Source organism: Phocoena sinus, chromosome 2 (genome assembly GCF_008692025.1).
Source record: "Phocoena sinus isolate mPhoSin1 chromosome 2, mPhoSin1.pri, whole genome shotgun sequence".
Taxonomy (NCBI): domain Eukaryota; kingdom Metazoa; phylum Chordata; class Mammalia; order Artiodactyla; family Phocoenidae; genus Phocoena; species Phocoena sinus.
This window is the reverse complement of record NC_045764.1, coordinates 8,629,247-8,656,582: the sequence shown is the minus strand read 5'-3', so window position 1 is coordinate 8,656,582 and position 27,336 is coordinate 8,629,247. Positions and strand designations below refer to the sequence as shown.

Below are 27,336 nucleotides of genomic sequence, written 5' to 3'. Positions count from 1 at the left end.
GCTTCTGGGTTAGTTTTACAAGACATACTGTGGGCTGGGGTCTCCTCCCTCCTTGTGGCGCCTCCCGAATGCTTCTGGGTTAGTTTTACAAGACATACTGTGCGCTGGGGCCTCCTCCCTCCTTGTGGCCCCTCCCGAATGCTTCTGGGTTAGTTTTACAAGACATACTATAGGCTGGGGCCTCCTCCCTCCTTGTGGCCCCTCCCGAATGCTTCTGGGTTAGTTTTACAAGACATACTGTGGGCTGGGGTCTCCTCCCTCCTTGTGGCGCCTCCCGAATGCTTCTGGGTTAGTTTTACAAGACATACTGTGGGCTGGGGTCTCCTCCCTCCTTGTGGCGCCTCCCGAATGCTTCTGGGTTAGTTTTACAAGACATACTGTGGGCTGGGGTCTCCTCCCTCCTTGTGGCCCCTCCCGAATGCTTCTGGGTTAGTTTTACAAGACATACTGTGGGCTGGGGTCTCCTCCCTCCTTGTGGCGCCTCCCGAATGCTTCTGGGTTAGTTTTACAAGACATACTGTGGGCTGGGGCCTCCTCCCTCCTTGTGGCGCCTCCCGAATGCTTCTGGGTTAGTTTTACAAGACATACTGTGCGCTGGGGCCTCCTCCCTCCTTGTGGCCCCTCCCGAATGCTTCTGGGTTAGTTTTACAAGACATACTGTGGGCTGGGGTCTCCTCCCTCCTTGTGGCGCCTCCCGAATGCTTCTGGGTTAGTTTTACAAGACATACTGTGGGCTGGGGTCTCCTCCCTCCTTGTGGCGCCTCCCGAATGCTTCTGGGTTAGTTTTACAAGACATACTGTGGGCTGGGGCCTCCTCCCTCCTTGTGGCCCCTCCCGAATGCTTCTGGGTTAGTTTTACAAGACATACTGTGGGCTGGGGTCTCCTCCCTCCTTGTGGCCCCTCCCGAATGCTTCTGGGTTAGTTTTACAAGATATACTGTGGGCTGGGGTCTCCTCCCTCCTTGTGGCCCCTCCCGAATTCTCCCGGTTAGTTTTCAGCGGCAGCGCCATGTTCTTTATCGGGACCTCGTAATGTGAGACAGCTCAGGCCAGCGGTTATCATCGTGCCTGGCCCAGGCGGGTGGTTTCGGTCAATGGTTGCTTAACACTTTGACATCTGTCTTCTATAAACTCTAGTTCCCTCGGTAATCCCCGGCCTCATGATGTTAAGTTCCTTCTGTAAACTGGTGATCCCTAAATTTATATCTCTGGCCTGGACTCTCCAATAAATTCCCAACCCTGTGTATCCAACTGCCTACTTCACGTCGTCACTAGCGTTTCGAACAGACGTCTCAGAACAGAATTTCTGACCTTCCCTCACAGCGGAGGCCCCTCCAGAAGACCTGTCCATGACCTAACCCCTGGAAAGGGTCATTGTGACCTTGTTTGGAAAAAGGGTCTTTGCAGATGTCGACTGAAACGGAAATACATAGGAGAATTATGTTTTATTCGGCAGACTTGCTGGCCATAAGCCCAGGAGAGAGAGAGCCTCTCAGAGAGGTCTGAGCGACTGTAAAGGGGGAGGGGCCAGGATATAGAGAAGTTTTTGCCAAAAGAAAACCAAAACCAAACCAAAACCAAACCCAGGTAGTTGGAACGTCAAAAGACGACCGTTAGTTACAGAAAAACGAGCTGGCCCAAGGTAACGAATTTAGTACTTTTCTTTTGTGTGGGACACTGCAGGAGTCTGGGCTCCTTGAAATCATTCCTCTGCTGTGCACCTAACTGTCTAGGGCTGGTATCCCGTGTTTTCTCCACCCTGAGTCCCCTCAGGGCGCACAGTCTGGGGCGGCTGCAGTGACTGCTGGAAGATGGCCACAACATCCTTTGTTTCCTGATATGGAAGGTGACATTTTTTTGTCCACACAGATGTGATTAAGGATGTAGCCGTGAGCTTATCCTGGGTGAGCCCTAAACCCAAGGAAGAATCTCTCCAGGTGACTTTGACATATCACTACCCTCACTCCCATCCCACTGAGAACCACTGATTTCTGGCGTTTTTGTGGTGAAGGTAGGGTAGGGAGGAAGGAAACAAGAAAAAAAAAATCACACACGCACACACACACACGCAGCACTCATTTCCATTCCTTTAGCTCTGACTTATAATTTCTGCATCTGTCCCATAAAGATCATGGTCTTCTCTTATGAAAATAATTTAAGTAAAACGGCATAAAGATATTTCTAAGGGCACAAATATAATTAAGCTGTGTGTTGAAGTTACAATACAAACCTCCTATAAATCATTTCCAGACAAAGAGATGCAAGTTTATTTTCTCCAAGCCCATTTCTGGTGTCAGCCATAATTAAAACAAGTCTGAAGAGTTGAGAAAATGTGTGGTGCAGAGAGGTTTTTAATCTTTCAGGAGGAACTAGAAACTAAAGGCTATATATGTACAAATTCAGCAGAAAATGAAAGGATAAAATTATCACTTTTATGGAATTGTTAGGATTGAAAAATGTCAAGAGGACTAGGGTAAATTGTCCAACATGAAATGAAGATAAATCAACCAACACAACGTCACACACTTCTTGGGTATCGAATTTGTGCAGGGCTGTCTACAAAGTACAGGGGGAAATAGAGAGGGATGCGGGTAAGCATTCACGTTAGCAGAGGGTTCACAGTCTAGTTAAAGAGGAAGACAGTAAGTACCTGGCAAGGGCTTCAGGATCTATACAAGGCATTTCTCCACGGGGAGTACATGCAGCCAGAGGGGACAGGGGACAGGGAGAGAAGTTGGTACCAGAGACCCTGGGAGCTGGTGGGTCAGAGGGAAACACTATAAACCAGGGGAGGGAAAGATCCTTAGAAGATGTGTCAAGTCCAGAATTTCTCTGCTGTTTTACAATTCAAGTATTTGGGGATTGGCTGTTTCTCTAAAATACCGCTTATAACCTGCTGGTTTATCCTTGCACGTCAGAAAAGCAGACTATGCCACAGGGTACCTGTAGGCCCAGGCTTGCCAGGTGCCCAGGGCTCAGCAGTGAGTGATGAAGAAATCTTCCTCCCAGCCGGCCCTACTTGGCAGGGCCACGTAAGCAATGCTTGTTAATTGATTTTCAGTGAGTGCCCTACGTACGAACCTTCAAGTGTCGAACGTTCCCAGATGAGAACGTGCGTTTTCATGTCCAATCACGTGAGTTAGTTCACGTGTCCGGCGTACACTGTCACGCGCGTGCGTCCTCTACAAGTGGTTGTGCTTTTGTGTACTTTACAGTACAGTAGTACAGTATCTTTATTTCAAGCTAGATCTGCGAGAGGACAACCTCATTGAACTCCTTGCTGTGCAACACGAGCTTACTAATGAAGATCTGATGGAATCTGCCTCCAGAGAAAGGACGAAGAGAGACGAGAGGAAGAAGTAAACTGAAAAACTGGAGATTCACGACGCAGGAGACGGCAAGGGGATTTTCTGTATTTGAGGAGGCACTGTGAGTTTCTGAGGCACGGGACCTGAACGTAGACTGGTAGACGCAGGTTGCAGCAGCCATTCAGAATGCAATCCAGTGCTACCGTGTCATCTCTGATGAGAAAAAAAGAGCTACTACCCAGACATCACTGGATCGTTTTTCAAGAGGGTAGGTAGACTTGAATTCAGCAAGGAACCAGAACCTGTGCCATCCACGTCAGGCGTGCGTGAAGTTGCAGCTGGCCCGCTGTCTCCTATCGCTGACGATCCTTCAGCTCTACCGTCACCCACCTCCTCTCCCTCCTCCCGTCAGTGACTCTTCTTGCCCGTTCACTCGATGCCAGCCCCTGCATGCCAGCTGTTGTGCTGGACTACTGGGCTTTTCAAGGTACTGTACTGTCAGATTAAAAATATTTTATTTATTTTTATTATTTATTTATTTATTTTGCGGTACGCGGGCGTATCACTGTTGTGGCCTCTCCCGTTGCGGAGCACAGTCTCCGGACGCGCAGGCTCAGCAGCCATGGTGCACGGGCCCAGCCGCTCCGCGGCATGTGGGATCTTCCCGGAGCAGGGCACGGACCCGTGTCCCCGGCATCGGCAGACGGACTCTCAGCCACTGCGCCACCAGGGAAGCCTGTTTGTTTTTTATGTATTATTTGTATGAGACTATTCTAAACCTATTACAGTACAGTACTGTATAGCCGATTGTGTTAGTCGGGGACCGAGGCTAACTTTGTCGGACTTATGAACAAATTGGACTTACGAATGTGCTCCTGGAACGGAACTTAAGTACTGTGTCTGAGCCAACACTTGTCGCCTCGAACAGGAGTGAACATTTAGGTTTTCAGCATTTCAAGGATTAGCGTTCAACAAAACTGAAGGTGAGTGAACTGGAGACATTTAGAAACATCTTCAGTATTTCTGTTTCAATGCCTGAGTATCCTACAGCCATACAAGTGGATACTACGTGAGGGTTGAAGTGATCGGGGATAGTTCTGGCGTTAAACATGATAAGAAATGAGGTCCAGGGTATATTTAGTGAAAAGAGACATGTTGCACAACAATGTATCTAACATATGCCAATTTTTAAAAATCTCCATGACCCGTTTGGCATTTCTCTTAGTTTTGTTCGCCTCCATTATTTCAGACTCTGGAAATTCTCTTTCGTTCTTCCCTTAAAATATAAAAACTGCCATGAAAACACTATGGCCAGAGGCAAGGCAGTCTGCCCAGCCGAGGACAGTGTGTACCTGCTAGGACAGTGTGACGTCCTTCACCCGCCACTTAGTGTCACCGTGTCTGCAGTCTACCTATGTGAGTGGCTTGGTCACCACCAAGCCAGACTGTGTACGTATATATGTATGAATGTGTGCCTGTGTGGGGCCTTTAGGGACTTTCCACCCCCTCACTTGTTCCCGTAAACCAATTCTTCTCCCTATCGTGCGCCACTCCTTCTCCCTATCGAAACCAATTCTTCTCCCTATCGTGCGCCACTCCTTCTCCCTATCGAAACCAATTCTTGGAGTTTTTCAGTTGACGGGGACTTGCCAGACAGCGGGTAATTTTCCAGTTGCCCGTAACAGGTATACGCCCTAACCGCCACAATGAACAGACAACTATAACGGCCAGAAGGTGGGACAAAAGTTCCTAAGCCAATGAATTCAAAAGTCACCACATTTACCCAATCATTGTGAGAATATACCCGCCCTATGAATAAATAAACCTATAAAAAGTATGTGATTCCGCTTTTAGGGGTTCCCCATCGGCCTCCTGCGTGAGGTTCAGGGAACCCCGGTGCATCGGCTCCTAATAAACCTCTTGCGTGTTGCAACGGCTCTCGACTCTTGGCGGTTCTTGGGCGAGTTGGAATCCCTCGTAGACCGCTTGGGTCTAACACCTGCGTGTGTTATACGTGGAGAGAAAACGAGTGTGGTAAAATGTCAACACCTTCACATTTCTAGGAGTGTCCGTTCTATTTCTTCAACTTTTCCATGTTTAATTTTTTTCAAAAAAGAAAGCTGGGGAAAAGAAATAAATGTTCTCTGGACTTGAAGCACCACCCCAAAACTTCTTAACGTAGGTAGACTTACTAGACCGATTTCCCTGGCATAAGATGGCCATGGCCACTTACTTTTATAACTTATTATTTTAAATTTTTTTACCTTTTTTTTTTTTGGCCGTGCTGCATGGCTTGAGGGATCTTAGTTCCCTGACCAGGGATCAAGCCCGTGTCCCCTGCAGTGGAAGCGTGGAGTCTTAGACACTGGACCGCCAGGGAAGTCCCCCCAGCAATTCTTGAACGTGTCTAGACACCTGTGAACTCCCCATCTTACTGATGGTTTCACTGGATGAAGGCCCAGACAATCCACCAACTCCGAGTCTTTCAAGACACGGAGACTAAACCAGAGGCAAAATGACATTCTGAGGCTCCACTTTTAAGACTAGGGCTTTGTGGGTTTTCCTGGTGGACCCTGGCATGTTTAATAATTCCGTGGTTCACTGTGGATCTTTAATGAGAAAAGGTACAAATTACCGTTCAAAGTAAATTATATTGTCTACACAGCCATTCCCTAATAGAGGAAAAGGGTGAGTTGGTGTGGAAATGAGCAGCTCAGGGAGATATATACACACTTACACACACACACGTGCGCACGCGACAGTTAAGTATCTGAAGCATCAATATCTATGCTTGCTTTATTCCTTCTAAAATTTAAGAATAGTCTAGTATAACTATTCTGTTCTTTCTTTACAGAATAACACTGTAAAATTTAGAATTCAGATTAACTCTTTCAAGGGCAATGCTAAATTCAGGCCGGAAACTGCCGGCTTATACACCTACAATCAGAATGATTTTGAAACACTCGCATTTATAAGGCATGCAGAATTTGGAAACTACAATATACTAAGTTATTTAAAAGGCATGCAGAATTTGGAAACTACAATATACTAAGTTATTTAAAAGGCATGCAGAATTTGGAAACTACATAAGGCATGCAGAATTTGGAAACTACAATATACGAAGGCATGCAGAATTTGGAAGGCATGCCGAATTTGGAAACTACAATATACTAAAGCATGCAGAGTTTGGAAACTACATAAGGCATGTAGAATTTGGAAACTACAATATACTAAGTTATTTAAAAATACTGAGCCCCAAAGTACATATTGCTTAACACAGTATTTGTTTCTTTTCCTGGACTGAATCACAATAAATCCTTCAACACAGCCTGTGCAATTAACAGACCCAGCTTTGATACTCACTGGCAAATGACTCGTCTCCTGAAAGAATTAGAGCTCCCCAGGGTCCAGGCTCTGTAGGCTGTCCTCACCAATGCCGTGCATTCTAACAAACTGTATCTTTGGATGCCAAAACGTCAGAGGGTTGAAAGGCAATAAATCTCTGTACCGAGATGAACATGCCTCAGTGTGAAGTTTTAAAGTGCTACCAGAAAGTCAAATAATTGCCTATTTATTAACTGTTCACCGAGTTTTAAAATAGTCTCCACAGATTTTGCCAAGAACTCAAATACTCAGTGACAATCACTCGATTCTTCAAAAAACGTGCAAGATAACTTGGCGGGGGGCGGTTTCTTTGTTTTGTTGGACCCAGATGTCAATACACAGAATGGTCAAGACTTGAAAATTCCCGGAAAACCTTGTGGTAAAAGCAAGGTCTCTCCCTCCCTCGGTGCCTCTGCAACGAGTGTGCCTAGCCACGCAGGGCGCTTACTTAAGCAGGCTTCCCTAGTCCCCGCCCCCCCACCGAATTCTGATGTTGTTAGCCTGCGGTGGGCCCAACAGTTTGACTGGGACAAGCATCCCCAGGTGATTCTGATGCAGGTGTGACGTGGACTCGCTAAGAAACACCCCTTTAAAGCCCCGTTCTTCCAACTCGATTACACGGACTTCTAAGTACCCAGCATTTTCTTTATAAACATGAATCTTCATGAAGATGATTTCCTCAAGTGCATCATTCAACTGGCTCACTTCCTCTCAGCCGACCTGCCACCAAGGAAACCATCAGCATTCAAGACATGCTCAACATTGCAAGTGGTTCAGATTTAGCCGTCACGCCTGTATTTAAAGAAAGCAAGCAAGCAAGCAAGCTCAACAGTACGTTTCTCTTACTCAGGTTTCCAACACATTTTATTTTGCAGACCACCTGCTTGTAGCTTTTGAGGACCAACATGGGTTTCAATTCCTATAAAACGTCCAATTAATTTCAGTTCTGCGGCAGCCCCTCGGTCCCGCGCACCGAACTTATGGCTTGAGTTCCAGTAACACGTGCGAAGAGGCTGCGCTTTGGCCCCTGAAGAAGGACGCGTCCAGGGTGGAGCCTCTTCCAGGGCTTCGCCTCCCAGGTGGTGGTTTCCTTTGGCAAGATGTCTGGCTGTTCTCTCGGCTTCGGCGCCTGCAGGCAGGAAGTGCTCAGAAGCTTCCAGCGCAGACGCGTGAGGCATCAGTGCACTTGTGCTTGAGGACAGGAGCCCCCTCCTACTCATTCCGTAGGGGAAAGTATACAGAAGCCTCTGTTTTTAAGTTAACACCGATAAACACCTTTTTAGATTGCCTATTTGTTCTAGAACTACAAAATTTACCTCAAGAAAATATAGGTCCCGTGAAAGACTTAAAAGTTTTATAAAACTAAAATCTAGTTTTCCCCCAATAAACTGTATTTTAGCCAAAACCCTCCCGATGCTTCTAAAATAATACTAAAAGGGGCATCTGATTATACAAGAGCAATAACAAAAATTAAATATTTATTTGAATAACAAGTTGGACGTCCGAGCTGCACAGCTGGCGATACGCGTTTCCACACAGATCACAGGAAGCGTGCACGGAAAAGTACTGGCGCAAAGGACAAAATAATGCGAAGGATCAGGCTAAATAGCTGCTGATTTTAAGAAATCAAAAGGCCTGAAATCACCATACAAAATATAAAATGTATTAAACACTACTATCCACAGAACAGTCTTTATTTTTGATTATATTTAAAAATTATTTGTGTAGCTAATTATATGTTGACTTGTAAATGAGTATTATACATGAACCCCCTTTCGGAGGGCAATTCCTTGCTGCGCTATCGAACATCTAATTACATTGCAGAAAGTGTCCTTTTTTGCTATTGATAAAGAAAACAGTTAATATTACTGTAAGTATTAGGAAGGCTACAAAAAAAAGAAGTAACATTTCTTTTTTGTCTTCAAAGTGCTTCCCATGCAGAGTTAAGCACTTGCCTGGTTTAACTGAATGCACTCTTGGGTCAAAGAGATGCTATGGAATTAGAAGACTCAAAGGACTCATGCAACCCTCTCGCTACGGGGATACCATTTTGTCACTCACTCACCAATTCTGTCTTTCCAGAATACCATTCCAGACACTTCAAAAAGGGTCAGACTGATAATGATAAATATACACAAAATGAAAAGACACAAACTGCTATTTGACACTACAATGGGTAATGTCTGTGCTACGTGAAAGCACCTTTAAAAAGAGCCTACTCGGCAAGAGATAAGTGTCTAAAGATTCAAAATGAATCAACAGTATTGGATAACAATATAATTCTCAACTCAGAAGCTGCCTCAAGATTAGGTGCATCTTCAGTTAATGTAACGGGAAAAAAAGGCAATGGATTTTATTTGATTAATTGCATCCACTCACAAATCGACCTAAGGTCACCAGATGTGTAGACACAATGAGATTTTTTTCATTGTTGTTTATAGTCTTTAATTGAAATGATGATAAAGGAAATAGAGCTATTTAAAAACAAAACCACACAGCTGCCTCGGCCTAGATTAAGAGGTGGCGCCAGGTGTGGGGTTCACATTCTGGGTGGCCACCTGTGGCGCGACCTCGATGATCCGGGGTTTGTCGATGATCCTGGCCGTGCGGTTACCCTTCTCCACGATCCCAATAATCCATGCTTGGTGGCCTTCACCGTATTTGGGGGACTTTATCTCTGCGCAGAACCGAGCTGCTTGCTCACGCGGTAAACAGATGAGAAGGCCTCCTGGCAAAGGGAAAAAAAAGAAAAAAGGATGACCGTTAACTGTGATGCTGTGTCTGCAGTCTCCCTGCCACCATCTCTCTAGAAAATGTCCGCACTGAGCTACATTCTACGAAGAAGCCGGCTGCACTGCCTTCACCTCTTCCACACTGCGGAGTCATTAAGCAGCTCCTTGGTCAGCTCCTACTGTATTTCAAAACACACACAACAGAATTTAAATCATGAAAACGCCCCACCTGAGAATCGTCTGACGCTGTGGCGGTAGCAGTGAGGTGTTTGAGGCTCAGTAATATACGTGTGGAGGCTATCTTTTCCAGGCTGCGCTGAAAGGATTATTTAAAAACGAAAGAGAACTTCTCCTTTTCTATTTGATTCTCTACATGGAGTCCTCATCTTACAAAAAAAAAAAAAGGCTTTTGGTATATATATACTTTTTAAGTTTAAAAATTAAGGTCAGGAAGAAAGTGTGCGTGCCCCAAAGTATCTGGGTTCTGTCATTATCTTCAAAATGGAAAAAATATAAGATATATGAAAAGAAATCTTCATTGGTACTTGAGGAGCCAGGCCAGAATATTTCATACATTTGTGAAGTAGAAGAAACACAAATCAGGAAAAAGTATATACTACACTTTTACAAAAAAAGGAGAAACTTCTCAAATTTGAATAGAGACAGGCTGCATTAGTTGGGAATATTCGTTGGTTTCTTCCAACTGATTCCATGCCCTCCAGGCGGCAGGAGCTGTTCTACTAGCAGTTCAGTTGCCCTCCTGGAGCTTATTTCTAGGAAATGGATTTCGTATCTATTTCGAGGCCAGGAAGTGGCAGGATCCTCTCTACTGCCATGAGAGGCCTGCCAGAGATCCCAGGCCCCCCTAAAGGGCTGGTGCGTGGGTGCGCCTTTGTGGTCTTGGCCTCTGGGGGTCATAATTTCTCACGACCAGGCCCACCCCAGACTGACTTAATTAGGTTTCCTAGTGGTCCAGTCTAGGCATGGGTATTTTTCTTAATGCCCAGGTGATTCAACTGTTTTACCAGGGTAGGGAAACTACTGAGTTATAGAACAAATAAAATAAGAAGTAAAAGAAACTAAGGGCAGAAAAGAGGGTTGGGGTGGGGGAGGGACTGAAAAGATGAAACAGAGATCCAGGTAAAAAGAAGAAAAAAACGGGACAAAAAAAAATGGTACTTTGGGGCTTCCCTGGTGGCGCAGTGGTTGAGAGTCCGCCTGCCGATGCAGGGGACACGGGTTCATGCCCCGGTTCGGGAAGATCCCACATGCCGCGGAGCGGCTGGGCCCGTGAGCCATGGCCGCTAAGCCCGCGTGTCTGGAGCCTGTGCTCCGCAACGGGAGAGGCCACAACAGTGAGAGGCCCGCGTACCACCAAAAAAAAAAAAAAAAAAGGTACTTTGGAGACATAGTATACTATTTCATCTCACAACAGCAATTTTAGACTTATTTTTGCAAGGAAAAAATACAGCCTCTTCAATGTAACCTATGGATACATGGGTTATTTAATATGCCGAGTTGTCAATGAAAACTGAATGATGACCTATTTTCCCCATAACCGCCCTCGCTCCCTCCCTCCCATCCCATCACCAAACACACAAACACTGGACTGAAAATGACACTGCTCATCACAGGCAGGACGGCAGGAGACGCTGCAGGGGGCTGAGAACCCTTGCAGCCAAAACCTCATGTGGGGTTGGGGGGTGTCCAGCTCCTGGACCTGGCTTCCTCCTCCTCGGGGACATCCCACTGGCCTCCCTGCTTAACCCTCAACCCGGCCTGCAGCCCTGGTACCTGATGTCTCTGGGCAGGTCCCGTGCATGAGGCCAAACATGTTCCCGCAGGCCTTGCTCACGGCTGCCATCTTGGCCAGGACTGGGAGGTTGTGAATCACAAAGGACACCTCATTCCTCTGCTGCTTGGCCAGGTTCTGTGCGTGGCCCAGGATCCCGAAGCCCGTGATGTCGGTGGCCGCGTGGGCATTGAACGTGTGCATGAGTCCCGCCGCTGCCAGAGGACAGAGGAGCCTTTATCATCTGGTGTCGTGAATGGAGACCCCGAGAAAACACCCTTCCTCAACTCAAAATCTTACATATGCTTTGATCTCAAAACTCCTAATTGGTTGGCAACACCATACAATGGAAGTGAAATCAACAAAACCTGGAGTGAAAGTTGGTTTCCTAGTTCAGTTTGAACCGCTCAGAACAGCAGCTTCAACCAACAGTAAATTCCCAGTAAACTAAAATATCTGTAGAGAGGAAATGCTATCTCAACAAAAGGTAAACCTGTCTAAACTCTCCTAAAATCAAAGAACAAGATCTTTTAAGACTGACCTAAATTCAAGGTACTTTCCTGATGTCTAAAAGGTTAATCTATTTTTTAATTAAAAACAATAAAACACTTTATCTTTTGGAGTAGTCTTAGGGTTAGAGAAAATTGAGCAGAAGTGCAGGAAGTTGCCGTACGGTGCCCCCCAACCCCATTTCTCCTGCATTGACACCCAGCATCAGTGTGGTGCTGTGATGAATCGGTATTGATACGTCATTACTAACTCCAGTTCAGTTTACACTGGGGTTCACTTGATGTTGTAGAGTCTATGGGTGTCGGCAAATGTATGATCACGTGTATCCATCATCAGAGTATCATACAGAGTACTTTCACTTCCCTAGAAATTCCGTGTTCCACCTTTTCACCCATTCCTCCAACCCCTGGAAACCACGGATCTTTTTACTGTCTCCATAGTTTTGCCTTTTCCAGAACGTCAGAGAGTTGGAATCACTATATTTGGTCTTTTCGGATTGATTTCTTTCACTTTAGTAACGTGTACTACTTTAGGTTTCTCCGTATCTTCTCATGGCTTGATAGCTCACTTCTTTTTAGCACTGAACACCACCACCGTCTGGATGGACCAGTTTATTTATCTGTTCACCACCTACTGGAGGACTTGTTGGTTGCTTCCAAGTTTTGGCAATTATAAATAAAACTGCAACAGACATCCATGTGCAGGTTTTTGGGTGGACAGAAGTGTTCAATTCATTTGGGTAAACACCAAGGAGCACAACTGCTGGATCTTTTTTTTTTTTGTCTTTTTTGTCAACTGCTGGATCTTATTAGTAGATTTAGTTTTGTAAGAAACTGCCAACCTCTCTTCCAAAGTGGCTGAACCATTCTGCATCCCCACCAGCAATCAATGAGCTGTTATTGTTCCACATACTCACCAGCATTTGGTGTTCTGGATTTTAGCCATTCTAGTAGACGTAGGGTAGTACCTTGTTTTAATTTGTAATTCCCTAGTGACGTATGATGTGGAGCATCTTTTCCTATGATTATTTGCCATCTGTGTACCTTCTCTGGTGAGGTGTCTGTTCAGATCTTTGGCCCGTTTTTTGATTGGATTTTCTTATTGTTGGGTGTTGAGAGTTCGTTGTATATTCTGGATTATCAGTCCTTCATCAGACGTGTTTTGTGAAGATTTAGATTTTCTCCTAGTCTGTGGCTTGTCTTTTCATCCTCTCTCTCTTTCACCGAGAAGTTTTTTTATATTAATGAAGTCCAACTTGTCAATTTTTTCTTTTATGGATACTGCTTCTGGTGTTATCTCAGTAGTCATCACCAAATTCAAGGTCACCTAAATTTTCTTCTAAGTTATCTTCTAGGAGTTTAACAGTCTTGCATTTTACATTTAGGTCTACAATCCATTTTGAGTTAATTTTTATGAAGGGTTTAAGACCTGTGTCTAGATTCGTTTTTTGCCTGTGGATGTGTAGTTTTTCCAGCACCATCTGTTGAAAAGATTATCCTTTCTCCATTAAATTACCTTTGCTCCTTTGTCATAGAGCAGTTCAACTATACTTATGCGGGCCTACTTCTGGGCTCGCTATCCTGTCCCATTGATCTATCTGTCTCTTTTTTCACTAACGCCATACTGTCTTGATGTCTGCAGCTTTATATGAAGTCTTGAAGTTGGGAAGTGTCAGTCCTCCAACCTGCTCTTCGACACGGTGTTGGCTGTTCTGGGTCCGCTGCTTCTCCATGTAAACTTCAGAATGAGTTTGCTGATACTCACGAAATAACTTGCTAGAATTTTAGTTGGGACTGCATTACTCCTGTATTTCATTTTAGGGGGGAAAGTCACGGAAAGGCTAATTTTGGAATGAAATATGCCCTGTGTTTACAGAAGTACTCTGGGGTGAATGCCTTTTTGGGGTCCATTTCCTCTCTTTAGACCAAGATCTCTTTTACTTGGGTGCAATCTCAACGACACATGCAGAGAGGAGAATCGACCCTTCTAGTCCATGCTGCTAGATAAGCAACTAGAACAGTCCATCCTATTAACACACCCGCACCTGGTGCAGTGGGGCAGCCGATGACATTTAACAAAGCCAAGACCTGCACTTCAGCTCTTCCCAAGCTTTGAGGACCATAGTAGATAAGAGGACCCACTGAATCCTACAGTCAATAAGAGGGATTCAATTTTTGAGGTACTGATTACCACTTCTTCCCTGTATGGGGAATTACTGTTGCTAATTTTTACTACGGAAATTTCAACGAAACACAAAGTAGAGAGAGTAGCAGCCCACAACGAACTCCCACGTACCCAACAATGCCCAGCTTCAACCATCACCACCTTTCTTCTGGGGCCTCATCTACTCCTGCCCACTTGTTGGGGGATGTGGAGGGTCCGGGGCGTGGGCAACTTTAAAGCCAACCCCAATCATATCACTTCGCCTATCAATACAATATTTCCGTGTGTGCCTCTAAAAGATAAAAAAACTTTTAACAGCCACAGTATCATTATCACACCAACAAAACTGATACTACATTTCATTGTTCGCTCTTAAACTTCTTAATTTTTAACAGTTTCCCCTCCTTTTCCCCCCACGTCATTTACTTGTGGAAACTGAGCCATTTTTTTCTGTAGCATCTCCTGCATTATAGATGTGGTGATCTCCCCCGATGCTGACATGTTCTACCATCTTCCTGACTTCCTGTACTGGTGTTCAGGACCAAGGCTCCAAGAGACTCAGGTTCATTTTTTGCTGGCAAGAATACTTCATGGGGGTGGGGAATATCTCAACGAGAACCTTTCACCAAAAGGTTTTAGCAGCCACTGATGTTTGCTGTTGAGGTTCATTAAATCAAGGGATCAGCAAAAATGGCAACTTTGTAATTCCATCATTTTTCCTGTGTTTATTAGATGTGACCCTCTATAAAGAATTTTTTAGAAAATATGGTTTCCCTGAAATACACTCCATATAAAACAGGTAAAATAAGGGGTTGATTCCTTTAATTTCAGAACAAGTTGGTGCCCTAGCAACTTCCAAAGGTGACCAGAAAAGTTTTAATTATCGTTTGTTTAGATACTTGATATGGTCACTCTTGTCTTTGATACTCAAACTGCACCCCCCTCTCCACTGTGACGGGTGGGAGCCCCTTCAAGCTGTCAGGAAGTGACACGACCCCACTAGTCGCTGACAGTGCCACCACTTTCAGGCACAGGAAGTCCAGGCTTAGCTTCTGTACCTCCTGTCCCCAAACTGGAATCTGCCATTTCCCCAGGGAGTCCTAGCACTTTTTAGTGGAGAACATTAACTTTCCAAACAGAATCTGGGCACTAGGACTTCAGGCCTGCAGGTTATCACTACTTCTAGGCCTTTTCAGTAGGCACAGAAATGAACATTTTTATATAAAAAAAAAAATCCTGAGTTCACACTGATAATTCCAAATTAAAGATTACAGATTTCACTTAGCTTCTTTGATCTTACTACTTCTCTCTTATCCTTAAAATCTTTAAGAATTATTTGCTTAAAATTAACTTATAATTAATAAGAATTATTAATATATTATTTTTATTATTGATAATTATAATTAATAAGATTAATAAGAATTATTTGCTTATAATTAACTTATTTGTTTTATCTTACTATGCCAACATTCTCACAAACACAAACCCACTGATGACAATGAAATATTTTTGTGGATTTTTGTTCTGAGGATGTGCCCTGAAACTACCAGGCTCAAGGTGATTTGAAATAATTCTTCATGTGATTTTGCCGCTAACTTAGAAATATGTTGAACGACCTTAAAAAAAATTTGGTTCGCTGGCCATCTGTATATCTTCTTTGGAGGAATGTCTATTTAGGTCTTCTGCCCATTTTTGGATTGGGTTGTTTTTTTTATTATTGAGCTGCATGAGCTGCTTATAAATTTTGGAGATTAATCCTTTGTCAGCTGCTTCATTTGCAAATATTTTCTCCCATTCTGAGAGTTGTCTTTTGGTCTTGTTTATGGTTTCCTTTGCTGTGCAAAAGCTTTGGAGTTTCATTAGGTCCCATTTGTTTATTTTTGTTTTTATTTCCATTTCTCTAGGAGGTGGGTCAAAGAACCCTGAGAAAACCATAATTCAAAAAGAGTCATGTACCAAAATGTTCATTGCAGTTCTATTTACAATAGCCCGGAGATGGAAACCACCTAAGTGTCCATCTGATAAAGAAGATGTGGCACATAAATACAATGGAATATTACTCAGCCATAAAAAGAAACGAAACTGAGCTATTTGTAATGAGGTGGATGGACCTAGAGTCTGTCATACAGAGTGAAGTCAGTCAGAAAAACAAAGACAAATACCGTATGCTAACACATATATATGGAATTTAAGGGGAAAAAAATGTCATGAAGAACCTAAGACAGGAATAAAGACACAGACCTACTAGAGAATGGACTTGGGGATATGGGGAGGGGGAAGGGTAAGCTGTGACAAAGTGAGAGAGTGGCATGGACATATATACACTACCAAACGTAAAATAGATAGCTAGTGGGAAGCAGCCGCATAGCACAGGGAGATCAGCTCGGTGCTTTGTGACCACCTAGAGGGGTGGGATAGGGAGGGTGAGATGGAAGGAGACGCAAGAGGGAAGATATATGGGAACATATGTATATGTATAACTGATTCACTTTGTTATAAAGCAGAAACTAACACACCATTGTAAAGCAATTATACTCCAATAAAGATGTAAAAAAAAAAATTTGGTTCGGATTTGTAAAATATGCCATTTTAAGTATAGAAAACTATACAAAACATTTATTTCCAAGTCAAACTTACAAAACAAAGCATGTTCAGAGAGGGTCTGCTTCCTCCCTATTCCCTCTTATATGTAACCATTTTTATTAATGATTTATTTCTTCCATTGTTTCTTTTTGAAAGTATAAAATACATATTATTAATTCATATTCATTTATGAACATACATTTATGAACATACAAATTCATTTATGAACATAATTCATATTCATTTATGAACATGCTTTTTTCATCTGGCCATATCCTAGAGATAGCTCCCTAGTAATAAAGATTTCTTGTTCCTTTTTATGGCTGTATAGTATTCCTCTGTGCACAGAGATGAGATAATCCAATCAGTCACCTAGTGATGGACATTTAAGACTGTTTCCTTCTTTTGCAGTTATAAACAGTGCTTCAATGAATAGCCTTGTACACATGTCATTTCATACTTTGGCCTCTGGGACAGACGCACAGAAGTGGGACTTCTGGGTCAAAGTAAACGTACACAGGATTTTGCTAGATATGACCAAACACTCCCGCATAGTGTTCTGCCATACTGTATCCCTACCAATAATGTCTACAACTTAAGGATGGGGAATCTTAAATGTTCAAATTATAAGCAAACTAATAACCCACATGGGTAAAAATAAATCCATTACAAATTACTTTCTTATTGTTAAACTACTTAATTTGAAGGACCAAAGAAAGGAAAAAGACTCCTTAGACTTTTTTTTTTTTTTTTTTTTTGCAGTACCCGGGCCCCTCACTGTTGTGGCCTCTCCCGTTGTGGAGCACAGGCTCCGGACACGCAGGCTCAGCGGCCACGGCTCACGGGCCCAGCCGCTCCGCGGCATGTGGGATCTTCCCGGACCGGGGCACGAACTCGTGTCCCCCGCATCGGCAGGCGGACTCTCAACCACTGCGCCACCAGGGAAGCCCTCCTTAGACATTTTGAACGGCACAGGAAGAGAAGTACGAATGAAAAGCCTTGGTTGTAAGTGATGAGAACATCTGAGAACACAGAATTAAATAATTACAATTCAACTTAATGTTGAATATTGCCAAAGAAATACTCCTGGAATGCAGGAAAAAAAAATTATAAAAAAATTTGATCTCAAAATAAATTGTTCAAAACTAGGCAAAAAGTAATTTAGTTATGGCATATCACTCTGGTAGAACATCTAGCCATTAAACATTATGTGTACTAAGATTATATAATATGGAAAAAAGAATTTAGTGATATTAAATGAATAAAAGCAAATTCCAAATATAAGTAAAATGTACGCTAACCATTCGTTTACAACGTCAACAATAAGACAACAGTAAACCACCAACCAACCAAAGGAAAAATACATAAAAATATTAACAGAAGCTGTTTTTGGCTGGTGGGATTATGAACAATGTTTTTTCTCTCCTTTTTTTTCATTTTCTGAAAGCTTTTCTATAGTTAACATGATTTTTTTTTTACAGTAGAAAAACTATAGAAAATAAACAGGAAGAGAAAACATATTAAAGAATCTTTAAAATGTAGCATACTCTCAAAAACTGTGGTATACCACCACTCTGGGAATCATTTAGCACCTTCTAGAAAAGCCGAGGCAGTACTGCCCTCTTTCCTACACATGTGCACCAGAAGTTCTCAGCAGCAGTCAGTCATGGAGTGGAAGATTATACAGTGGTGAAAACAATGAAATCCAGCTACACACACCAGGAACTGACACTCAGGAATATTGAACAGTGTACAAAACAGCAAAAAGGAAATAAAATGACACAGGGATGATTTAATAAAGCAAAAAATGCAAAACTAACTTATTGCTCAAGGGGACAAGGCTATGTGGCAAAAACAGTTTAGAACACATGAGAATAAACATTAGATTCAGAACAGCGTCGCCCCTTTCCCCGAGCTGGGTGTGGGAGGGGCCCCTTGGGGCTTGTAAGGCCAGGTTCTCTTTCTCACATGAGATGGTAGACACATGGGTACTGTACTGCTGTTCCTTAAGCCCTGCACAAATTTTATAAAATAACTTTTGTATCAACTCAGTATCTAATAAAAATTTTTAATAAACAAGATGGGAAAGGCAGATGTTGGAAAAAAATCTTTCACATTTTTAAAAAAAAATTATTTATTTATTTTTGGTCGCGTTGGGTCTTTGTTGCGGTGCGAGGGCCTCGCATTGCAGTGGCTTCTCTTGTTGTGGAGCACGGGCTCTAGGTGTGCAGGCTTCAGTAGTTGTGGCTTGTGGGCTCTAAAGTTCAGGCTCAGTAGTTGTGGCGCACGGGCTTAGTTGCTCTGTGGCATGTGGGATCTTCCCGGACCAGGGCTCAAACCCATGTCCCCTGCACTGGCAGGTGGGTTCTTAACCACTGCAACACCAGGGAAGCCCTCTTTTCACACTCTAAAGTGACTTTAAAATCAGAGTTTCGGAGAAGATCTTTTGAGATCCCCTGTTCAACAGTCAAATTTCTTCTTCTTTTTAAATAATTGAAGACTTCATGGCTTAAGTATTACATATATTGGGTTCAGAGTCATTTGGGGTAAGTTGTAGAATGGGAGGGATGAGATTTCTGACTGTTGGCTCAGCGAACCCTGAGTAACTAAATAAACAGGGACTTGTTTTAGGATAAGATTTTTGAACTTCATCTAGAACTTCGTCTTCAAGTATCTTCAAAGTTCCAAAATAGGATACCACACAACCCAAACCCAGGTCCTTAAATACAACATGCAATTAATGATGAGGAAGAAAACTGATATTTCCAGAATAAAACTGTACCAATTTCTATCACAGGCTTATGTAGATAGAACAAGTGGGAGAAACAGTGGCCTTTATAAAGTTGGACAGATTTGGGTTTGAGAATAGACCTGCGTGTATTCCTTACATGTATTTCTTTTCAGACAAAGGAGGAAAAACAGGATCCAATTCACAGGATTGTTCAAAAGATGTCCATAAAGTACCAAAAAGAAGGGCTAGCACAGAGTTCACTCATTCCATCCAGATTTAATGACCCCTGTGGTGTGTCCTTCACTCTTCTAAGTGCTGTGGACACTGCAGTGAACAAAAGAGAGCTCCCTGCCCTCCTGGAGCTCACATTCTAAATGCTGGTTTGCTTCCAAATCCTCTGTACAGAGCGACCCACACAGATGCTTTTCCAGAAAGGGTTCCTCTGGCTGGTCAGAGGTTAGGACTTCAAAGACACCCAACAAGGGCTTCCTTTTTTTTTTTTTGCGGTGTGCGGGCCTCCCACTGCCGTGGCCTCTCCCGTGGCGGAGCACAGGCTCCGGACGCGCAGGCTCAGCGGCCATGGCTCACGGGCCCAGCCGCTCCGCGGCATGTGGGATCTTCCCAGACTAGGGCACGAACCCTTGTCCCCTGCATCGGCAGGCGGACTCCCAACCACTGCGCCACCAGGGAAGCCCGGGCTTCCTTCTTAATTACAAAGTATACCTGGTGCTTTCTATACAGATATGAACGCTAATGAAAATCAGCTGTGAGATGCTTAAACTGCATCAAGTGAGTCCCTCGGCAGCCTTGCTGCTTCCCAGAAGATGAACCCTGGCTCTTTCCTGAACTTTCCTGTTTTACTTTAAGCTACTTTTAAGATTCTTAGCATAGTACAAAGTACTGGTTCAATTACTATGCACAAAGGCTGTGGAGAGGGCCTTGATTTCTTACTAAATCATTAAGAAAAGGATAGAATATAACACTTAAAGGCATTATAAGCAGTAGTTTCAAAGCATTAAAAGCGTATCTGGCTTCAAATCCTAGGTCCCCATCGATGAGCTGTGACCTTGAGCAAGTTACTTAACCTCCCTGTGAAATGAGAATAATAGTAGCTACCTTGATAAGGTTGTCAGAAGAATTAAATAAGAAAATATGTCAGGTTCCTGGTACATAATAACTATCAAATCAATGGTAACCACTATTATTATTATTACTTTCTAATCAGTATTAAGAAGCTAGAACTAGAAATGAAATGTCAAAATATTATGGCATGAGTGTCATTACTCATTTATATACACAAATCTGGGAATTAAAAATATGACAAGGTTAACACTTTAAATTAATAAGTCAGTCAAGTATTTCTGAAAACATGCTATATAAATTTCTCTTCTGTTTTTATTGGGGTGCAGAGGAATTCAATGCTGCCCATAATCATAGGAATGTAGAATTTGAAGCAACAGAGAGAAAATGTGACCTCAGCTCTCCATTTCACAGATTCATAAAGTGAACTGATGACTTCATCCATACTTCTCTGCTTCTCCCCGGTGCCTGGCACTGCCCCCACGGTGAGCGATTCTAAGCCAGAGGGGACACAGATGCTGGCACAGGCGCAGTGCTCTGGAGAATTCCAGACGCACAGCTCAGAGAGGAGTGGCTGGGGACAAACGCTCACGGCCTCACCACCTGACCTAGCGCAACGTTCAGGCCAGTGGCCAGCCGTTTACTTCCTCTAAGGTGAGTCACATTTACCCCACGCTTCTGTCAAGAACGCACAACATAGCTGGAGTCCCACCGGTGCTCCAGGCACCGACAGAGGGGGCTCTGCAATCACTGGCCCAACCTGGCCCATGGCCAGTTCCTCCAGCTAAGAATGTATTCTGGTTTTTTGTTTTCTGTTTTTTTTTTTTTTTTAAAGAAACGTGTTAAAAGAGTCATGGGGGGAAAAGAAAATCAATGCAACTGAGACTGTCTGTGGCCCACAAAGCCCTAAGTGTCTCCCGTCCCAGCCCTGCTCAGAAAGCTGGCCAACCCCTGCGTGGCGAGCCCTGGCCGCACCTGTCCTGTTGAGCCTGGCCATGTTCATCATCGCCTCCTGGTACGCCAGCTCCACATCCTCCTGGGTGACCACCAGCTTGATTTTATTCCATTTCTCAGGCTAATGACAGGAACACAGGTGAGGGAGCAAAGAGAGAAAAACGTGATCAGTCTTTGCTTCTAACCACTGAAAGAGTATTTTTTCCTTAGCCATCTTCTGGGGTGTTCTGCTTCCCTAATTCTGCACACAATATTTAGTTTTCTAACTCTTCCCCCCGTGACTACTGCTTTAAGTGGCCGTTAGATATATCATCTGGCACCTTCTCTGTCCTCAGCCACACCTCTGTAGTCAAACACTGCAGCGTACTGGAAACTTGAAACCAGCAAGACAGTTCTGAATGTTCTTGGGTTCTCTTCTCCATCTCCCCTAGTAAGCGGATGGCTTTCATTTTTCATGTAATTTATACTCTTACTGACTTTCCCTGAATTCTGGGATCAAGTCCTCTTGAGGGACAAATGAATGGGAAACAACTTGAACTGTATCAGCTATGCAGACGGCATGGGTGACCACAAAGCACATCCTCTGAAAGACTGCCGTCTTCCCCCTTCTTCCTCAGTCTGATTTTTAAAGGATCTGGCATCGCGATGCTGAAGTTCATGACACACAGTCATCACGGTCCATTTTAATAGCCAGCATTCGTGCGTTTGTTCCTTTCTTGGTAATACCCAACATCTACTGCCCAACAAGTAACTTAAGTCTATGTCTGCGTCCCTCCCTTATCCCCCTGCCCCCATCTCTCCCCCAGAGGTAACAATGATTCTGAATTTTACACTTGTCATTTCCCTGTGTTTCAAAAAAATAGTATCCTCGTACGTACAGATGCCCAAACAATACTCTTGGGTTGCTTCCGACCTTTATGAAAGGGTATTGTGCTGTTACTTTGCCTTTGAAACTTGCTTTTTTCAATTCTGAGCATCTTTAAGAAACTGGTTAAAAAAAAGCAAAGGCAGTGTCAAGCTGGGGGTGGGACAAACAGAAGGATCCCAGAGCCCCTCCTCCTGGACCCCCTCTGCCTCACCTGGGCAGTCGTATTGGAAAGCACCTCTGGATTACTGGCCTATAAAAGCCCTATGGTCTGACTCCCAGGTGATCACACCTGATGGGAAATCTCCCCATTCTCACTGGATGAGAAGGGAAAAATAACTAAGAATGCGGCCTCCTTAAGAGATTTTCTCTGTTCTGTTTGTCAAGCTAAGATATACCTGGTTGACGAACAACACAAAATTGTTCATTTTCAATTGTTTCTCAGGACTGATGGTTTCAGATGACAGTTGTAGAAATTAAAAGCATTGAGGTATGCGAGAATATACCACAATCATATTAATTTTTGAGTTGTTATGGCAATGAAAAGTCTTAAATGAAGAACAACTGATCATAGCTCACTTGAAAAGTGACTCAGGATAAATATTTTCATATTCTAGATGCTTTCTCCACGACATAATTATTTATCAAAATGTTCTGAGTTACTAATTAGCTTAAAAAGACAAAACAAGCAACCAGAAATGACCAAAAAACTCATGACTAAAATAATTTAAACTGTCAATAAGCCTGGCCTTAAACCTCAAATATCAAACCTTGCACATATTCTCCTCTGTATTATTATTATTTTGGCTCCGTTGCGCGGCTCACGGGATCTTAGTTCCCGACCAGGGGTTGAACCTGGGCCCTCGGCAGTGAAAGTGCGGAGTCCTAACCACTGGACCGCCAGGGAACTGCCTCCTTTTTTTTTTTTTTTTAGTGATGTTTAAGTATGAAAGACATACCCATCTCAGCACCAAATGAACAGATAAACTGCACTCACTGTCCCCCAAATTCTCATTATGGATTATCTCTGAACCCCGAGCAGGGGATTACCTACTTCAAGCATTCAATACGTGAAAACTGGATCTAATAAAAGAATAGGGACAATTCCCAGGATTTCGGAAGGCCTAGATGGACAGCACACTCCCTGGCACTAAAACTAGAAGAGCTTATTTTAGAAACCACACTGCTGACACCGGAAGGTGAAGGTCACTCACAATGTCCAGCCACTGGTGCACGGCCACAGCCACCTGCGTCCCCAAGGGCTTGGTCAACACGAGCACATCGCCTGGCACTGCGTTATCTGGCCTGAAGAAGAGAGCACAGGCAGGTCCTTGTCAAATCAACCGAGGAGATAAGTTCATCATTGTCGGTTAAACAGGAGAAAGAAAAGGCCGGTAAAACCACTTGTGTGTTTGCAAACACTCACTTATATTTAAGCCAACTAATGCCATGTATTAGAGCTCTGCCGTTTACTACTAGGATGACTGACGAACAAAACATTAAATGAAAAGCGAGGAGGCCGCGGACTTCGACAACACTTAGGCCAGTGACTTATCAGTTTCCCAAAAAAGCAAATCGCTTAGTCTTCAAAGGCCTCCTTAGGCCCCGATTCAGCCATGCTCTTGTGTACTTTTCTTTTTTTTTTTTTTGTGGTACGCGGGCCTCTCACTGTTGTGGCCTCTCCCATTGCGGAGCACAGGCTCCGGATGCGCAGGCTCAGTGGCCACGGCTCACGGGCACAGCCGCTCCGCGGCGTGTGGGATCTTCGCGGACCAGGGCACAAACCTGTGTCCCCTGCATTGGCAGGCGGACTCTCAACCACTGCACCACCAGGGAAGCCCTCTTGTGTACTTTTCAACACAGACCCACCAGGGTTCTGAGGCAACAAGACTTCTGGAACAAAAACGGTTGTTCCTTTTTTTTCTTTCCTTCCTTCCTTCCTTTCTCTCTCTCTCTCTCTCTCTCTCTCCTCTCTTTCTTTCCCTTTCTCTCTCTTTCTTTTTTTTACAATCACTTATATGATAGAGATGCAGGTGGGATTTCTCAGGATGTGGGATTTGGCTAGAATCCGTGGGTCTAATGTTTTGGTGATTTCAGCATCAATGTTTCAAACTCAGAGTTATGACCAATAAGTTTCCTACTTGGTACACAGGGTCCCTGGTTGGTCCCTGTCTTAAAGACAGAAGGCAAATACTAAAAAAAGGCAGCCCTAAAAGCAGAAAGACTGTCCCCCCTCAGACAAAACTCCCATCTCACTTGTATCCTCACGACCAGGACACGGGTCTAGCACTCATGTCTTTCTTGTCCAAGTTCAAGGAGCTGTCCACACAGCCATCCCATCCCCTGACAGCAAACAACTCACATACTCATACGAGTCGATTAAAAAGCCAAGGGCACAGACTTAAAAATCAACAACTAGCTCCTCGACTCATCCTGTAATATCTATATCCATTGCTAGCTTTGAAAAATATTAATTCTGGGAGGGTATACCAGAAACTCACTTTCCAAAAACGGGACCTTAAGACATAAATGCCTTTCAATTCTGACTCAACTGCACCTGAGAGCTGATGCGCTCTTGTGCGTCACTGGCTACGTGCAACCTACAAATCTGTATCAGCAAGTGAAGTATGATAACATTGCTGGGTTACTTTGAAGTTTGTGGGCAGTCTTTTACAAAATGTTATCACCTGCATAGGTGCATTCTTATTTTACAAAGTAAGCGTACATGTTGTTGACAAAAAATTCATTGAAGCCTGTTTTATTGTTCTTTCCTCTCCCGTTTTTTGGCTACAGCTGGGTTCCTTTTCTATGGGAAAGCTGGAATGGGGGAGACAGGTGCAAGTTCTCTTGTCCCATCTAAGTGGAAAGTTTGAGAACTACCAACATAAAACATAGGAAAATAAAACCTGGATGTAGGTAAAAGGCAAGACCCTTAACACAGACACACCCATCAGTCAAAAAAATGGACCAAAGACATGAATACATGAAAATTACACACTCACCCTTACTCTCAGGAGTAAGGCAAAGACCAAGGAGGCTGTCACCAGGCTGTGCTAGTTAGGATGGGGCAACCCAGCACTCTCACCCATTGCTGGTGGAGCCTCTATGAAGGGCAAACTGAAGACATCGATCAGAATTATGGTGCACAGGCAATGGACCCAGCAATTCCATGCTGGAAAATTTCTTACCAAGAGTCACACATGCAAGATGATCTATGCATTGGAGTACTATGTGTAATGTCAACATAACTGAAGATAATCTGAATGTCAAGAGTTACTTGGTTAAAAATACCCAAGACTGGTCAAAGTGTTTGCCACTAATGACTGAGGGCAGGTGAGGGATTCTGCACCGCAGGGCCTTTCACACCCCTGGAGTTCTGAACACAGTGCCTGCTCACAAAATCAGATAAAACAAACGGAGCTTTTGCTTCCTCTAAGAATAGGACAAGGTGGCTTTTCTGAGTAAGACATCAAACACGAAAAGGGCCAACTTCTGTTGAGAGAGAAACTTCTCCAAGGATCTAGAAATGGCCAGAGGGCACAAGAAAAGATGCTCACAGACCTGGCCACCGGGGAAATGCCAATCAAAACCCAGTGAGATGTCGCCTCATACCCACTAAGACAGCTATTACCAAAAAGACAGTAAAACAAGTCCTGGTGAGAGGACGTGGAGACATCAGGGTCCCATCCATGGCTGTGGGCAGGTAAAACAGTGCAGCTGCCTTAGTCTGTTCCTCAAGTTAAATAGTTACCACATGACCCAGTAATTCTTAGGTATCTACCCCAGGGAACTGGAATGTATATCCACACAAAAAAACTTGCACACGAATGTTTGCATCACGCACCACAGGTGGAAATAACTCAAAGGTCCATGACCTATGACTGGATGAATAAACTGTCCATACAATGGAATGTTATTCACCCATAAAAAGGAATGAAGTAGTGACACACATGCAACATGGATGAACCCTAAAAACACGCTAAGTGAAAGAAGCCAGACATAAAACATCACATGTTGCATGATTCCATTTATATGAAATGTCTAAAACAGGCAAATCCATGAGACAGAAAGTAGATCTGTGGCTTCCAGAGGATGGGGGAGGAAGGAGTTGGGAGTGGCTGCTGTGGATACAAGGTTTCTTTCTTGGGGAGACGGAAATGTTCTGGAATTGGATAGTGATGGTTGCGCAACTTCGTGAATACTAAAAACCAATGACTTGCGTACTTTAAGAAGCTAAATTTCATGTTATGTGAAATTTCGTTATATGAATTATACTTCAGTAAAAAAAATCTATAACTTTTTTATAAACAGGGATGAGGTACTGATACATGCTGCAAAATGGATACACCTTAAAAAGATTAGCCAATATTCTGTGACGTGGAAGAAGCCAGGATGGAGATGGGGGATGGAGATGGGGGCTGGCGGTGGGGTGTGACAGCCGAGGGGGTGGATGGAGTTTCTCGCTGGGGCAATAAAAGTGTCGTGAGGTCGACTCTAGTGAGGGTTGCAAAACCCTGTGACTATACCAAAGACGACTGAATTTATAAACACTTTAAATAAGTGAACTGTATGGTATGTGAATTAGTATCTCAATAAATATATTTTTAAAGAAGAGACAGAGAGAGAGAGAGAGAGAGAGACAGAGAGAGACACAGAGAGAGACACAGAGAGACAGAGAGAGAGAGAGAGAACCTGGCCAGGGGACATGAAACCATAATCAACTTACATGATAAATTCGTTGGGCTGGCAGACAGTTGTAGCCACACCTCCTAAAACAATCCAGGGATTTAGCACTGTTTGGCCGCCGGTTACAGATGTTCCGGCCTCCTCTGCTGCGTCTTTAAAACCCTGTATAATTAGGGGCATCACTTTATCCCTTTCCTACGGTTTAAAAAGGACACAAATTTAAAAGTCACATCATTCAGTTCAAAACCCAGAAAAGAGAGTCTACCCCTGTAGTTATAAAAAGATCATAAAACCCTTACAGGAAGCCCTGAGAGTTTACAGAAGGGGCAGGGAACAGTTCACATGGTAGCGCTTTTCTCAAAAGTCGGAAGAGGCTCTAGGTCACAAAGCGAATGTAGCCCAGACGACAGAGGAGCAAACACCGGAACAGGCTGGGTGCACAGGGCTGCCCTGTACCTGAGCCAGCTCTCTGGACGGTCCTTAACCATCCCGTGACCAGCTAACGCGTGCCCACGCGCCCGCTCCGGGTGTCTGTGTACAAGCAGTGG

General features: G+C 43.8%; 1 protein-coding gene across 6 annotated transcripts in view; it reads right to left on the bottom strand.

Annotated features, from left to right (window-relative positions):
- Nucleotides 1-7,538: 7,538 nt before the first annotated feature.
- SEPHS1 (selenophosphate synthetase 1) overlaps nucleotides 7,539-27,336 on the bottom strand; it is a 30,958-nt gene continuing 11,160 nt past the window's right edge. For 5 of the 6 annotated variants that reach the window (XM_032623365.1, XM_032623366.1, XM_032623364.1 and 2 more), the window contains 5 exons: nucleotides 26,829-26,983; nucleotides 23,317-23,407; nucleotides 21,259-21,358; nucleotides 11,219-11,431; nucleotides 7,539-9,420 (listed from right to left, as the gene is read on the bottom strand). In XM_032623365.1, the coding sequence (XP_032479256.1) occupies nucleotides 9,206-9,420; nucleotides 11,219-11,431; nucleotides 21,259-21,358; nucleotides 23,317-23,407; nucleotides 26,829-26,983 (774 nt within the window). In that variant the 3' untranslated portion in view covers nucleotides 7,539-9,205. The remainder of the gene's footprint in view (nucleotides 9,421-11,218; nucleotides 11,432-21,258; nucleotides 21,359-23,316; nucleotides 23,408-26,828; nucleotides 26,984-27,336) is intronic. The other variant, XM_032623369.1, reaches the window with a different exon arrangement.